This window comes from Podarcis bocagei (assembly GCF_964188305.1).
Source record: "Podarcis bocagei genome assembly, chromosome: 15".
NCBI classification, from domain to species: domain Eukaryota; kingdom Metazoa; phylum Chordata; class Lepidosauria; order Squamata; family Lacertidae; genus Podarcis; species Podarcis bocagei.
In genome coordinates, this window is record NC_138141.1 from 2133084 (window position 1) to 2147889 (window position 14806).

Sequence of the window (14806 nt, forward strand, 5' to 3'; positions counted from 1 at the left end):
GTTTGGTCTCTTGAAGGTGAACCACGATCTCCCTGAAAAGATTGTAGTTTACAGAGATGGTGTATCGGATAGCCAGCTGAAAATGGTGGAGAGCTATGAAATCCCCCAGCTAGAGAAATGCTTTGAAGCTTTTGAGAATTATGAGCCTAAAATGGTGGTGATGGTTGTACAGAAGAAAATCAGTGCCAACATGTATTTGGCAGCCACTGATCACTTCTCCACTCCGTCTCCGGGTACAGTGATAGACCACACAATCACCAGCCGAGATTGGTGAGTGAAAAGCAGTCACACAGCCCTTTCTCTCCGTATTTTCACAGGCTACTCTGCTCTTTTTGTAAGAAGAATTTGTTGCTTATAGTTGATTGATTTAGATATTTGCCACAGTTTAGTGCAACATGAATAAATTGGAATGAACATTGAGTTTTCCATGCTTCCTCCTTCCATGTGGGTGGGGAAGGATCTTGAAAGTTTCTGCTTCTAGCCTTTGTTATACATATATCATGCAGACCAGGAACTGTGTTTAATCTTAAATGTGGTTCATGTCAAACAGACTAACTTCAGTAACTGGTTTGAAGTTGGCTTGTTTGAAACTAGACAGTTAATGTCAAATAGAGTTGGTTGGTCCATATGACACAACAGTCCATTACTAAGTCAAAGCTTTCAAGCCTCTTGTCCCAGCCACTTGTGAAGAGGGGAAAGAGGAACATGTGTTTATTCTTGCTCATTGACATTGTGTATAGCATGTTTGTGTGTAGGTTCCTTTCCTGAAATGATCTGTCTGTTTCCTCAAACTGTTAAACCATAATGTACTCTCCTGTAACTTAAGTCCATTAAATGAGTCTGTCCTTTGGGGCATCCGAGAAGTCTTTACCATCTTCTGTGTGACAGCCCTTGGAGTATTTGAAAGATGCTTTGGTTTCCCCCCCTCAGTCTTCTCTTCCCTCCAGTGCTCTTAAGCTTTCCTCATAGGGTTTGTTTTCCAAACCAACACTTGAAAGTCTTTGTTGCCCTCCTCTGAACCCAATTCCATCTTCCCACCACCATAGAATAAATCAGGTGAAATGTGGCATGCTAGAACTATGTAGTCAGGTTACATAATGTACCTCAATATCAACTTTTACTCTTTAATCCAGAGGTTTCCAGTCTTTGGCAATAACCCTTCTGGAGTTCTTCATTGAACATCTTAAAGATTTGTGTATGAAACTTCTCACTAGGTTGAAAATCTTTAGGTGGTCTCCTTGGCAGACTAGATACTATGACACCCTCTGTCTTCCTGGTATCTGTGCCGGTCAAACTGGTGTTCATCTCTGCACTCTTTCCCTTTTTGATAGAGGAAAGAGCCATAAATTTAACCTGATGGGAATAAAAAGCTGCTCATCGGCAGCTGTGACAACAAGTTGTAAATTACTATGCCTATGTGGCTAGATATCAAATTTTACTCTGGGGAAAAAATAATTTGGGTTTGACCAAGCTACCTGAAGAGCATAGTGCTTCTCAAGTTTACCTGAATGCCTCCAAGCCAACCAGACAACATGGCCAGGCACATGGGAAGTGGTGGCCACTGGTCAGTGATTTCCCTCTCCCTTAAGGGCTGTACATGACAAATAACCAGTCTTGCAATGTGATCAACAGGTAAGGATCTTCTCTTTTGTTGGCAAGGGGCTTTTTAAAGTCAGCACCGACAGTGCCCTCAAGAAGGTGTTGGGGAAGGGCTGGTGCTCAGTAGCAGAGCACATGGTTTGCATGTGAAACCTCCCAGGTTCAGCTGCTGGCATTTCTTGGTAGGGCTGCAGAAAATCCTGTAAACACCAGGAGAAGTATTGCGAGTAAATGTAGACAGTTGTGATCTAGATGGCCTAATGGTATTGAATAAGCCTCTCTGTTTCCCAAATTCTTTTTGAGGGATTGAAGAATTGAGTTGGTCCCTCACTATCTTGCGTGCTGCTTGTAAATAAAAAATATATCTTTATTGATATATATATTGTGTGTATGTGTGTGTGTGTATTATATATATATTGATAGCATTTTTTAAAAAATTATTCTTAGGGTGGATTTTTACTTGATGGCTCATTATGCACGACAAGGTTGTGGCATTCCAACTCACTATGTCTGTGTAAGAAATACTGCCAACCTCAGTCCTGACCACCTGCAGAGGTGAGTGCATTTCATGTTTTAGATGTAATCTCTTAATTCCTCTTAGGGATATGTGTGTGTGTGTGTGCGCGCGCGCTTTTAGTTCACATGTACAGAAAGTAATATATAAATATTTATATCATTACTTTTTAAAACATTAGAAATCGGGTGTTTTCTCATGTCTTGCCATTGCAAGTATTATACTGCTGCTCTGATAGTGAGGTGGTCCTTTGACTAGGGTGAACAGTTGAGTGTGCCGAATAATGGCTCTAAGGATAACCCACCTGGAGGCTTGGGCTTTGACTAGCTTGCTGTTGGTGAAGATATGCTTTGCCAAAGTGAAAGATCAGGGGCTCACCTTGTGCCAACTTTAATGTCTTTCAGCACCAGCCAAATTCTTTTGGTTGGTTTTCTGCTGTATTTTTTTGTGATTTTAGATGCTCTAGGTCCATGGGGATGATTTGATTGCTCCCTTTATTATATTATTACATGATTTTGTCTGATTGCGAATCCCTACTCCAAATAGTTGTCCTATTTCTGGTTTTATTGGTTTTGTTCTTTTTATTTCTTTTAATTGTTTGTTGCTCAGATAACTCTAATCATAGGATGACTGATACATGTAGTAAATTTTATAAAACAAATGTCTAAGAAATTAGAGTTGACTTCTGAACCTTTACTCTGCTAAACTGAGGGTGGGGAATCTCTGATCTGTGGGTCAGGGTGTTCAAGTTGGCCCGTGAGGCCATTTCCCCCAAACCACACCTAACCATCAGCTGGTGTCATTCAGGATATCATTTGATAGGCAGGGTGAAATCCTACATTGACTGTGCAATCCTACACCCAGTTAGCCAAACAGAGCAGGATTTAACTGTCATTGAACCCTGCTCAGTTTTGCAAGGGGTTTGCACAGAATCCAGATGAAGGCTTCATTCTTGGAATAATAAATTTTTACAGTTATATCAAAAATTACTGATTTGGTTATACTATTAGAAATACATCGACAGATAATTATGAAATTATTGTGAGGTTTAATAAGTTAACTGTTTATATTTGGACAATTTTTCTGCTGTACTTTATTGGAAGGAGAAAAATAATCATTTTCTTAATAACAATTTAGACAATTCATTTAACTAAAACAGTAATATTATAGCATATTTATCCATGTTTGTTAACCAGTGTGGTTAAACAATCTAAAAAAAACTTAGACTGAGTTTTAGGACACATGTAAAACTTAAAACAAATCCTTATTTGCTGATGAATAGCCTTTGAACTATAATGTAACTTAAATAGAAAACTATCTTTAGCATTTTATTTTAAAAATCTGATTTAAATAAAAAAAATCTGATTAAACTAAAAAAAATATCTGATTTTTTAATTTTAAATCATTGTTTTTTATCCACCCTGCAGGTATATTTTCCTAGGGCTTTATCAGCACAGTCACTGTTAAAGGTCAATCCTTCCTTCTAGAACGGGGGGGGGGGGGAGTTTCCAGAGAATAAGGTTGATATTCTGTTGGGGGGGGAATTATCCTCTCTCCCTCCCACCTTTTTTAACAGGCTGACCTTCAAGCTTTGCCACATATACTGGAATTGGCCAGGAACCATCAGAGTGCCAGCTCCTTGCAAGTATGCTCACAAGTTGGCCTTTCTCTCAGGTCAAATTCTACACCATGAACCAGCAATTGAGCTCAGTGAAAAGCTCTTCTTCCTATAGTTTGTCCAGCCAGTTGACTCCAGCCAGGAGCATGGAGAAGGCAGTCCCCCAAGGCAGAGATGAGGAGAAAATCTCTTCCTGAATCACCCTGTTGGACAGCACATACTGCCCTTGGACCACTAACACACACATGAGCTCTGCAGTAGCTGTTAGCGTCCTCAGTCCTATGCATGTTTACTTCAAAGTGAATACCCAACTATTCTTCAAATTTCAGCAGTTTGTAACAAGTAATAAATGGTAACCTAATTTCAGCAAAATAGCTAATAGCTGGCAACTATTTTAACTTTGTGAATATTGCCTGGGATTTTCATTTTTGTGTTATTGTGTATGTTCAGTTAATACATATCTTGCTTTAGTTTTAGTAGGTGGTTATAATACTAGAAAACTTTTTAAAAAACAACAACCACCCATGGACATTCCCCAAGTATCTAAAGATTTTTCAGTTGGATTATTTAAAGGTTTTTTTCTTATAGTTATATACTTTAACCTTAATACTATCATGTTCTTTAAAAGGAAATGTGTCTTTTCTCTCTTTTTGTTAAAGGTAAAAATTCCTTTGTTAGGCTGGAATAAAAACAAAACTTTCTATATTTATCTGGCTGAACTAACTTTATGTAGTCTCCATACCACTAAATGCCTGTTTTTGCAAGTTGCTCTGTATTAACTATGTAGATTGTGAGTTGTTTAACATAGTTAAATCTCTGAAATGAAGAATATTTTCAACTGGATTTCAGATGCATTGCCAAAGATCGAGGCGGGTCGGGGCTGCTGATTCTTCTAGACCTGTTAGCAGCCTTCAACATGGTCGATCACGAACTCCTGGACCACTGCCTTGCCGACGTGGGGATCCAGGGCACAGTCCTTCAGTGGCTGCGCTCGTTTCTCTCTGGTTGGGGACAGAGGGTGGCGCTTGGGGGGGATTGTCATTGCGCCACTCCTTGGTGTGTGGAGTGCCTCAGGGTGCGATTCTCTCCCCGATGCTTTTTAAAATCTTTATGCGCCCCCTCGCCCAGCTTGTCCGGAGTTTGGGGTTGGGCTGCCATCAGTATGCCGATGACACCCAACTCTATCTGTTGATGGATGGCCATCCTGACTCGGCCCCAGACACACTGACCAGATGTCTGGAAGCTGTGGCTGGATGGTTACGTGGGAGCCGGTTGAAGTTAAATCCTTCGAAGACAGAGGTCCTCTGGCTGGGTTGGGACGATATGGGCTTGGGGGGGACAACTCCCATCTCTTGTGGGGGCGCAATTAGTGCCAGCACCGTCCGTTAAGAGTTTGGGTGTAATCTTCGACATCCCCCTTTCCATGGAGGCGCAGATTGCAGCTATAACAAAGGCGGCATTTTTTCATCTCCGCCAAGCTAAGCAGTTGGCTCCTTACCTCTCTCGCCCTGACCTAGCCACTGTGATCCACGCAACCGTCACCTCCAGACTAGATTATTGTAACTCGCTCTACGTGGGGCTGCCCTTGAGACTGACCCAGAAACTCCAGCGGGTGCAGAATGCCGTGGCAAGACTCCTTACGGGGTCCTCGCTGCGAGATCACATTCACCCAGTGCTATACCAGCTGCACTGGCTCCCGGTGGAGTACAGGATCAGGTTTAAGGTGCTGCTTTTAACCTTCATAGCCCTATACGGCCTAGGACACTCGTACCTACGGGACCGCCTCTCCTGGTATGTCCCACAGAGGAACTTACGGTCTTCAAACAAAAACATCTTGGAGGTCCCAGGCCACAGAGAGGTTAGGCTGGCCTCAACTAGAGCCAGGGCTTTTTCGGCTGTGGCTCCGATCTGGTGGTACGCACTGTCACAAGAGACTAGGGCCCTGCGGGATCTTTCTGCAGGGCCTGCAAGACAGTGCTGTTCCACCAGGTCTTTGGCCAGGGCATAGCCTGACTCCCTCCTTTGGCAATCCTCACAGAACTCTAGCCCAATGGTTGCCATTAATCTGATTGGAATTAATTTTATAATGAAATTATTTTAGAATGTTTTATCATTTTACTGTTGTTAGCCACTCTGAGCCCGGCTTCGGCTGGGGAGGGCGGGATATGCTTTGGGGTTGAAGCAGGCTAAATATTCAAATAAAGAAATTACAAATCTACATTGGCTAGCTAGCTTTTCACAATTCATAAAGTGTTTTTTTACAGGAGGGGGCAGTGTAGTGCCAGAAACGTTGGGTAAGTTACTGGTTGGCATAGAATGTAGGCATCCACCCAAAAGCTAAGGCTCCCTAATTATCATAGAATCATAGAGTTGGAAGAGACCACAAGGGCCATCGAGTCCAACCCCCTGCCAAGCAGGAAACACCATCAGAGCACTCCTGACATATGGTTGTCAAGCCTCTGCTTAAAGACCTCCAAAGTAGGAGACTCCACCACACTCCTTGGCAGCAAATTCCACTGTCGAACAGCTCTTACTGTCAGGAAGTTCTTCCTAATGTTTAGGTGAAATCTTCTTTCTTGTAGTTTGGATCCATTGCTCCGTGTCCGCTTCTCTGGAGCAGCAGAAAACAACCTTTCTCCCTCCTCTATGTGACATCCTTTTATATATTTGAACATGGCTATCATATCACCCCTTAACCTCCTCTTCTCCAGGCTGAACATGCCCAGCTCCCTTAGCCGTTCCTCATAAGGCATCGTTTCCAGGCCTTTGACCATTTTGGTTGCCCTCCTCTGGACACGTTCCAGTTTGTCAGTGTCCTTCTTGAATTGTGGTGCCCAGAACTGGACACAGTACTCCAGGTGTGGTCTGACCAGAGCAGAATACAGTGGCACTATTACTTCCCTTGATCTAGATGCTATACTCCTATTGATGCAGCCCAGAATTGCATTGGCTTTTTTAGCTGCCGCGTCACACTGTTGGCTCATGTCAAGTTTGTGGTCAACCAAGACTCCTAGATCCTTTTCACATGTACTGCTCTCAAGCCAGGTGTCACCCATCTTGTATTTGTGCATCTCATATTTTTTTTGCCCAAGTGCAATACTTTACATTTCTCCCTGTTAAAGTTCATCTTGTTTGTTTTGGCCCAGTTCTCTAATCTGTCAAGGTCGTTTTGAAGTGTGATCCTGTCCTCTGGGGTGTTAGCCACCCCTCCCAGTTTGGTGTCATCTGCAAATTTGATCAGGATGCCCTTGAGTCCATCATCCAAGTCGTTGATAAAGATGTTGAATAAGACCGGGCCCAAGACAGAACCCTGTGGCACCCCACTAGTCACTCTTCTCCAGGATGAAGAGGAACCATTGATGAGCACCCTTTGGGTTCGGTCAGTCAGCCAGTTACAAATCCACTGAGAGGTAGCATAGTCAAGACCGCATTTTACCAGCTTCTTTACAAGAATATCATGGGGCACCTTGTCAAATGCCTAGGCAATAGTGCAAAGTTGTGCCTGCCTTCAGCCGATAGAAAGCAAGCTTTCAGTGGAAGCATGTGTGGCTACAGTTCTAACCCAACTCCCTAAGTATACTTTAAGATGCCTGCTTTGCCTCATGTGGATGTGTGATAGAATGTGGATGTGTCATATAAAACTTTCTTACTACCCTGTCTTCCAACCAGGTGTGGCAAGCAGGAGTCAGAGCAGCTTCATTATGAAGGGGTGACTTGAGCTAAGCTTCAGCTGGCCCCTTGTAAGCACAAGCCTATTATGCTTTGCTGTCTGCAAACAATTGTGTTTCTTTCTGTAAACTTTTAGCCCCGCTCCCCCCAAAACTGGGAGAAACAGCTTGACTATTCAATTTATTTTATTTGCTTATTTCATAAAATTTATACAATGCTTGAGTGACTTAAAAAGAAAACCTCAAAGCAGTTTACAATGGGCTTCCACACATCCTTAAGAAGGAGCAAAGAATGCACAACTCCAGCGGCTGGCTTGTGCATTCTCCTCATTGCGGTACTACTTGTTAACTCTGTTTGCCTTCGGAAAATGGGTATGGGGAATGAGGGGGCCACAATGCCAGGGGAGCATCCTCGCTGTTGGGGCAATGGCAGCCGCAGGGGTCTCCACCTGAGGAATGCACCAGCCATGGAGCCTCCTGGGCAGGTCAGGGATCGCATCCTAGAGAACACCTCACTCTCCATCAAGAAGTTTCAAAGCTACTTCGTTGTTTGCAAGGATGAAACTCCAGCCATTGGGAACCATATCAAGGTCCTGCAGCAGCTCTATGAGCACCTTGACCATGCGCTGCTGTATGGGCTCCAAGATCTCCCTTCAAGCTCCTAGGCCTTTCAAACTGTCTGGGCAGGAGAGGCCCCCTTGGAGTTGAGGGGGTTTCAGCCCCCATGGATTTCTCCTGCTTTTACATTGAGAGTCCAAATGCTCCTGCAGCAGGTGGGGACCACCATGGCACTGCAGGGAGTGGCCAACTGCCACATGTTCCTGGTGGCCTTCAAGCTGCTGGAAAAGAGGAGGAAGGAGGAAAGAGCATAAGCAGAAGAAGAGAGAGGTGGACCACGCATAGCAGTGGACTTGCAGGAGGAGGAGGTAGAGGCGGTGAGTGTGGAGGCCCTCAGTAGGCTAAGGGGAGACAGGGCCAGCCCCTTTCCAAGCAGCGCCATGAGAAGACAACCAGGGAAGCCCTTCCGAGACAACCCACCCCTCCCGAGTTCAGGGTAGACAACAACTACTTTTTGCTTCTGATGTTCCATGTTTTGGAGAATGAGGGGAACTTCTAGCTTTTCTATGTGCTGCTGACCGACTGCTACATCTACCTCTGCCGCAAAGGAGCCACTGAAAAGCCGGACATGCTAGAGGAGGCAGTTTCCTATAATGAGGAGGACTGGATCTCATTGGGCCTGGATCAACAGATGAGGAACTTGGTCTTCACCAACCGCAGGAAGCAATTCCTTATGGACATGGCTGACATCACCCTGACCAAGTTTTTCCTGGTGTACCTGCAAGTCATCCATGTTCAAAGGTTGCTTGCTGGGAGCCACCCTGTGCCAGCACCCTGCCGGAAACTGCCATGGAGAAGTTGTCATTGGCCAAGTTTGTGGCTCAGGAATCTAAGCAAGAGACCTTGGGTGTGATAGTCTGCTTCTATGGCCTGATCCACTGGGAAGACCCCATGGGCACGACTTTGGGACTGGTCCACTTGGGCTACATGATGGCTGAGCACCCCATCACAAGGCGCCCTGAACTATAAGGCAGGCACCAACTACCTGGGCAAGGAGAAGTGGAAGACTGCTACCTGGTCCTCAGCAACTTCATCTTGTATCAATTGCTGGCCACTGCTAAGTTGTCAGGCATGGTCTTTGTCTCTACAGAGGCTGGCCAGGAATACTGTATCTTGGAATTTGCCCAGGACTGCAAGCTGTACCTGCCCTCCTGCGTGCTCTATTTTAGCTGCACAGTGGAACTGGAGAAGTTCCTTCTGGTGTTGGACACTATGTGGAAAAGCACCTACCAGGTCAACCTTCTACACAAGCCGATTCAGGACAGCTCTGTCTGGAAGAAGTGCGAGGATGCCCTGAGTTTGATCCACAGCACCTGGCAGTGGATTGGCAGCCTGTGCTGTGGGTGGGCTTCCTGGGACCCCTGTTATTAGCCTACTGGCAGGCAAGGAGCTGCCAGGCAAGAACTCTGCAGGAGCCTCTTGGTGTTGGCCTTCTTCACAAGCCAGAGGCTGCTTGAAGCTAGGGCTGCTTAGCTGCCAGCAGAACCCAGCTGGAGACAAAGGGGGCCGGGTGGGGGCCGGGGCGCGTGCACAAACACACACACACACATAAAATAGGCCAACAAACAACTGTAACCCTCAAGCAGCTACCACCAGGGCCAGATCCTGTAGCATCTCGCCTTCTCTTGCTGCATCTTGGCTGGAGGTTACAGTGCAAGGGCTGCTAGCAGTGGTGAGCAGGATTGGCTTGTCGATGCTCAGCTGGCAGCCTCTCCCATGCCCTCTGCTCCTTTGGGGAGCAGGCTGCGGGTCCTCCTTTTTGAAGATGGTAATCTCTTATTCATGCTCTGGGCAGGGAGGTCTGGAACTGTTCCACACTTAATATGTCAGACACCCTGCCAGGTCTTGCCCCACTTTCACCCCACCTTGAGGTACAGACAAACCTTCGCTTGCTGCTCTCCCACCTCTCCTTAGTCCCTCTCTCTGGATGTTGTCGTTTTGTGACAGGATCTCCACCTGTTTCTAGCCCCTCTGCCCTGGTCTCCGCAGGCTAATGGGCAAATCTGGCGCAGTGGATTGAGCCTCTGCCATTTCCTTAACAAAGCTGAGAGATTAGGAGGAAGTTCCTGCAGCTGCTGCTTCCTCTGCTAGGCCAGCCGGTGACGCTCTGTCCCCAGGCTTCCCTGGGCGGAGTGGAGTTTCTGAGTAAAGGGCCTGTTGCAAGGAATGGGCTTTGATGTGCTGAGGTCACCCACTTTTCTCCTCTCCTCCACTCCTAGCCCCACTGCAAACCAAAGAAGCTTCCTCGCCTGGGGGGGGGGGGTCTGCCCTGGCCACTGCTGGTGCCCACAGAGTCTGTGCGGATTCTGCCTCTTCACATTCCTGTTCTATAGCAGGAGGGGAGTCCCTCTGTGCCTCCTCCTCCTGACTGGATTTAGATAATAAGGTAATGCAGTGGTACCTTGGGTTAAGTACTTAATTTGTTCCAAAGGTCCGTACTTAACCTGAAACTGTTCTTAACCTGAAGGATGCCGCCAGAGCCCGATTTCCGTTCTCATCCTGAAGCAAAGTTCTTAACCCGACGTACTATTTCTGGGTTAGCAGAGTCTGTAACCTGAAGCGGCTGTAACCCGAGGTACCACTGTACTGCTGGGGGACCTAGAGGCCATGGCAGGGAGGTGGGTGAGTGCTGCTAATCTGTTTATGCCCCCCTTTATGAGAACAAATCTGTATGAAGCAGGGCCACATTGGTTATCCCAGCCATGATATGTTCTCCGTGGATAGGCATAGTTCAAGCTTTATTTGACTGACAAGTGTTTTTTTTAAAAACTGTTGGCATTTTAAGTTCCTTTATTTTAACAGAGATGAGACTATGATATGCGTTCATTCAGGGGTCTTCCCCGTCCCCCGGAGGTGGCCTGTGTGGCAGAATGTACCTGTAATAAATGCTCCTGGGTTAAAAAAACCAAAAAGGGAAAAAGGAAGGAGTGTGAGTTGTGTTTTCTTGGTTGCTGGAGACCTCTGGTGTTTCAAGCTGCAGCAGTCGTCTTCTCTCCTGTTTCTCGGGGGGGGGGGGGTTGCAGTCCCTTGCTCTGATTCTAAGCTGGGCACACACATATTAGATGTATACATCCAAACAGTTGGGTGTCCCCCACCCCACTCCCACCCAGCCCCATTTGTTAAGTACAGCATTGGGAGCAGGGACATGTGAACACTCCTGGGGAAATATTGGCTAGAAGAATTTCATTTAAACTTTCTCAAGATGCTTCTGTTGAAGCAGTTCTCAATAAACTTTCTCATGTTGCATTTTGGCAAAATTTGGTGACCATCTAAACATGTTGACTCTGAAATTCTTCAGGTGCTAATGAGAGAACAGAAGGATAAATGTGTCTACTGTAGAACACACTTTTACACTATTACACTGTTGGCATAGTTGAAGCTTACAAAGCATTGGGGACTTTAAGAGATACAGTGTTACCTTTAACTGAAAGGTTGCATTTGGACTTTGTGTTCATGGAGGTGGGATAATCAACCATTTCTTCTTCCAAAGCCTTGCAAAGGAGGCTTGCAGGGTTGCAGTGTAGCAGTTCTATACAAAATACCTCACTTCAAGAGGATCCATGATTGGCTTTTGGCTGAAGCCAGTTTTGATAGAGACTTTGTCATATAGAAAATGGAATATTGAGCTGTGAGTTTTGCTCATTCATCTAGATAGTTCTGCTGGGCAGCTCCTTTGCTATATGTTGCCTCAAAATACTTCTTGGCAAAGGGGTTTTGCTGCCCGGAATTACTGTACACTTTCCATCTGATTATTTGCTAAGCCAGTGCTTTAGGTGTTACTTTAAAAGAGGCTGGTTTCTAAGTGCTAAAAAAAACCAGACAGGGAGTGTTTTGCTTAGAAAGTTTATGGTTTTTCCTGAACAATAATTTATTTATCTAATTTCCTTGATCCTGGTATCTAGAAAACAAAAATTCCTCATGCAGTTAAATTCCATAGTTTGGTTAATAATTTACCCTTTCTGCCTAGTTAAATCTAATATACTGCTGATAGTGCCTTATCAAATTTTATTCTCCAATACTGCCCCTACCCATGAACTTTGATCAGGCTTACTTAAATATAATAAACAGCAGATACAGATGAGTATTTTTGCAGGAGAAAACCATCAAGATTTGGAAACTGATGATTTCTAGCTAGAAGAATAGAAAGAAGGGCTTCCAGGTGGAAAAATCAAAGTTGGAAACAGAATTGCTAGATCCCAATACAAAGATACTTTCAAGAATGTATAACTTGCAGTTAAAATGGAACCCTTAGGATGAAACGGTTAAATCTGCCATGATTAAATGGGCACAGGATGTTGGACATAACATTATGTTTGCTGACTGGGAACAGTTGTGGACCACAGGTATGAAATTTACGGCATGTAATGCCTTAAGAGAGAATATTATGAAAATGATATACAGGTGGTACATGACACCAGTCAAGCTTGCAAAAATCTATCATTTGCCCGATAATAAATGCTGGAAATGTAAAGAAACTGAAGGTACATTCTTTCACCTTTGGTGGACGTGCCCAAAGATTAAGGCTTTCTGGGAGATGATCTATAATGAAATGAAAAAGGTATTTAAATATACCTTTCTGAAGAAACCAGAGGCCTTCCTCCTGGGCATAGTCGGCCAATTGGTGCCAAAGAAGGATAGAACCTTTTTTATGTACGCAACAACAGCAGCAAGAATACTGATTGCAAAGTATTGGAAGACACAGGATTTACCCACACTGGAAGAATGGCAGATGAAAGTGATGGACTACATGGAATTGGCAGAAATGACCGGCAGAATCCGTGACCAGGGAGAAGAGTCGGTGGATGAAGACTGGAAGAAATTTAAAGACTACTTGCAGAAATACTGTAAAATTAAGGAATGTTAAAATGATGTCGGATGGAAACTAAGTGGTATTGGTAAAAAGATTATCAAGAATATGTAAATATGGATTGATAATGGTTATAAACACATGGTTATAATAGGTTAAGATATTGAGTAAAGGTAAATGACAGAGGGTAAGGATTTGCTGAATTAAATATCTGAACTGGAATACAAAAAGGGAGGTGTGAAAGATATGGAATATTGGATTTTTAGTGTTGTTCTTTTTTGTTATATTGTTGTATTGTTTTTTATGGTTTTCTTTTTATGTATTGTAATGTATGTCTTGTTAAATTTTGTCTTTTTTAATTTTTTCTGTAATTGTTAAACTTTTAATAAATATTATTTTTTTAAAAAAATAGAAGAATAGAAAGAAGATCTAAGGGGGAAGTGATGGAAAGAGTGGTTTACACTAAAAATAATAATAAAAAGAAACAGGCAGAAATAACGGAGGTGGCTAAAGACATAGGGGGGCAGAGCCTCTCTTTCGAGATCTGATGGTTTGGTGTCATGGAGCAGTGCCTGATATTTGCCTATATTTATACTCTGCTTGTAGATTTGTAAATAAAATAAGTATTACGAAGACGTCATAAATCTCCAGTGTTCTGTCATCTATAGGAAACTAAACTCTGCCACATTGCCTAAAAGAGCTTCTGTTGGCTTTGATAAGTTGGGAGCACTGGTTCTGGAATGCATGGAGGGTTATGCTTAAATAAATCTTGTTATAGGAAGTACTAATTATCACTAGGTACAATCCTGGCTACAATCACTGGATTCCTGAGTATAATTCATCACAAAGCTCTTTGTTGCAAACCCAGTTTAAATGAGTAGCAGCTGCATAAACACACAATGGTGGCTTTCAGTGTAAACTGTGCAAGAGATCTTACTGTCTCTCACTCTACTACCCTTAATGGGGTCCAAAGGTGTTTTTACCTTGTTTCATGGGCCATTGCTGAATTTTAGAGAATTTTGCGTGCACAGAAGCCTGAATTCAGTCTCCAGTATCCCCGGTTAAAGCAACATTGGTCACAGTGCTGGAGAAGGAAGATTTCACCTGTGAGATTGTGAAGAACTACCAGAGTAGACCATAATAATATGCTGGTTAGACCAATGGTGTGAGTGGGGCAGCTTCATATTTTGGCCATCTCTGCCAGCATGAAAGCTTGGATACAGTACTTCAAGTTAAGTGTCTTTTTAAGTGTTTTTAAACACTTCGAAACTGAACTGTATTCCATTCACAAAAGATTAGATTGTTCTTTGATTTATTTATTATTTGTTGTTGTTTTAAGCTGTAATCCAATTCAGCTTTGATGGATTTGATATTTATTGTCATTGATTGTACACCAAATTAACAATCTCAGAAAATTAGAATATTAAATATCATCAAAACAAGGACTGCAAATAGAGCAATATTGGACCTCTGAGAAGTAGAAGCGTGCATATGTACTCAGTACTAGGTGTGGGCCCCTTTTCCATCAATTACTGCCTCGATGCGGCGTGGCATGGATGCGATCAGCCTGTGGCACTGCTGAGGTGTTATGGAAGACCAGGATGCTTCAATAGCAGCCTTCAGCTCTTCTGCATTGCTCGGTCTCATGTCTCTCATCTTTCTCTTGGCAATGCCCCATAGATTCTCTATGGGGTTCAGGTCAGGCGAGTTTGCTGGCCAATCAAGCACAGTAATCCCATGGGCATTGAACCAGGTTTTGGTACTTTTGGCAGTGTGGGCAGGTGCCAAAGTCCTGCTGGAAAATGAAGTCAGCATCCCCATAAAGCTTGTCTGTGCTCCAAAATCTCCTGGTAGATGGCTGCGTTGACCCTGGACTGAATGAAGCACAGTGGACCAACACCAGCTGATGACATGGCTCCCCAAATCAACACAGACTGTGGAAACTTTACACTGGACTTCAAGCATCTGGCATTATGTGCCTC

At 44.0% G+C, this 14806-nt stretch overlaps 1 protein-coding gene and 1 pseudogene across 3 annotated transcripts in view; one reads left to right on the forward strand and one right to left on the reverse strand.

The window, feature by feature from the left end:
- PIWIL2 (piwi like RNA-mediated gene silencing 2) overlaps positions 1–4436 on the forward strand; it is a 74762-nt gene extending 70326 nt beyond the window's left edge. For both annotated transcript variants that reach the window (XM_081171373.1, XM_081171372.1), the window contains exons 21-23: positions 17–270; positions 2047–2154; positions 3690–4436. In XM_081171373.1, the coding sequence (XP_081027499.1) occupies positions 17–270; positions 2047–2154; positions 3690–3846 (519 nt within the window). In that variant the 3' untranslated portion in view covers positions 3847–4436. The remainder of the gene's footprint in view (positions 1–16; positions 271–2046; positions 2155–3689) is intronic.
- The window catches only part of LOC308573995 (tigger transposable element-derived protein 1 pseudogene), a 136568-nt pseudogene that overhangs the window by 65779 nt on the left and 55983 nt on the right, over positions 1–14806 (reverse strand). The gene's annotated exons all lie outside the window — the stretch shown is intronic.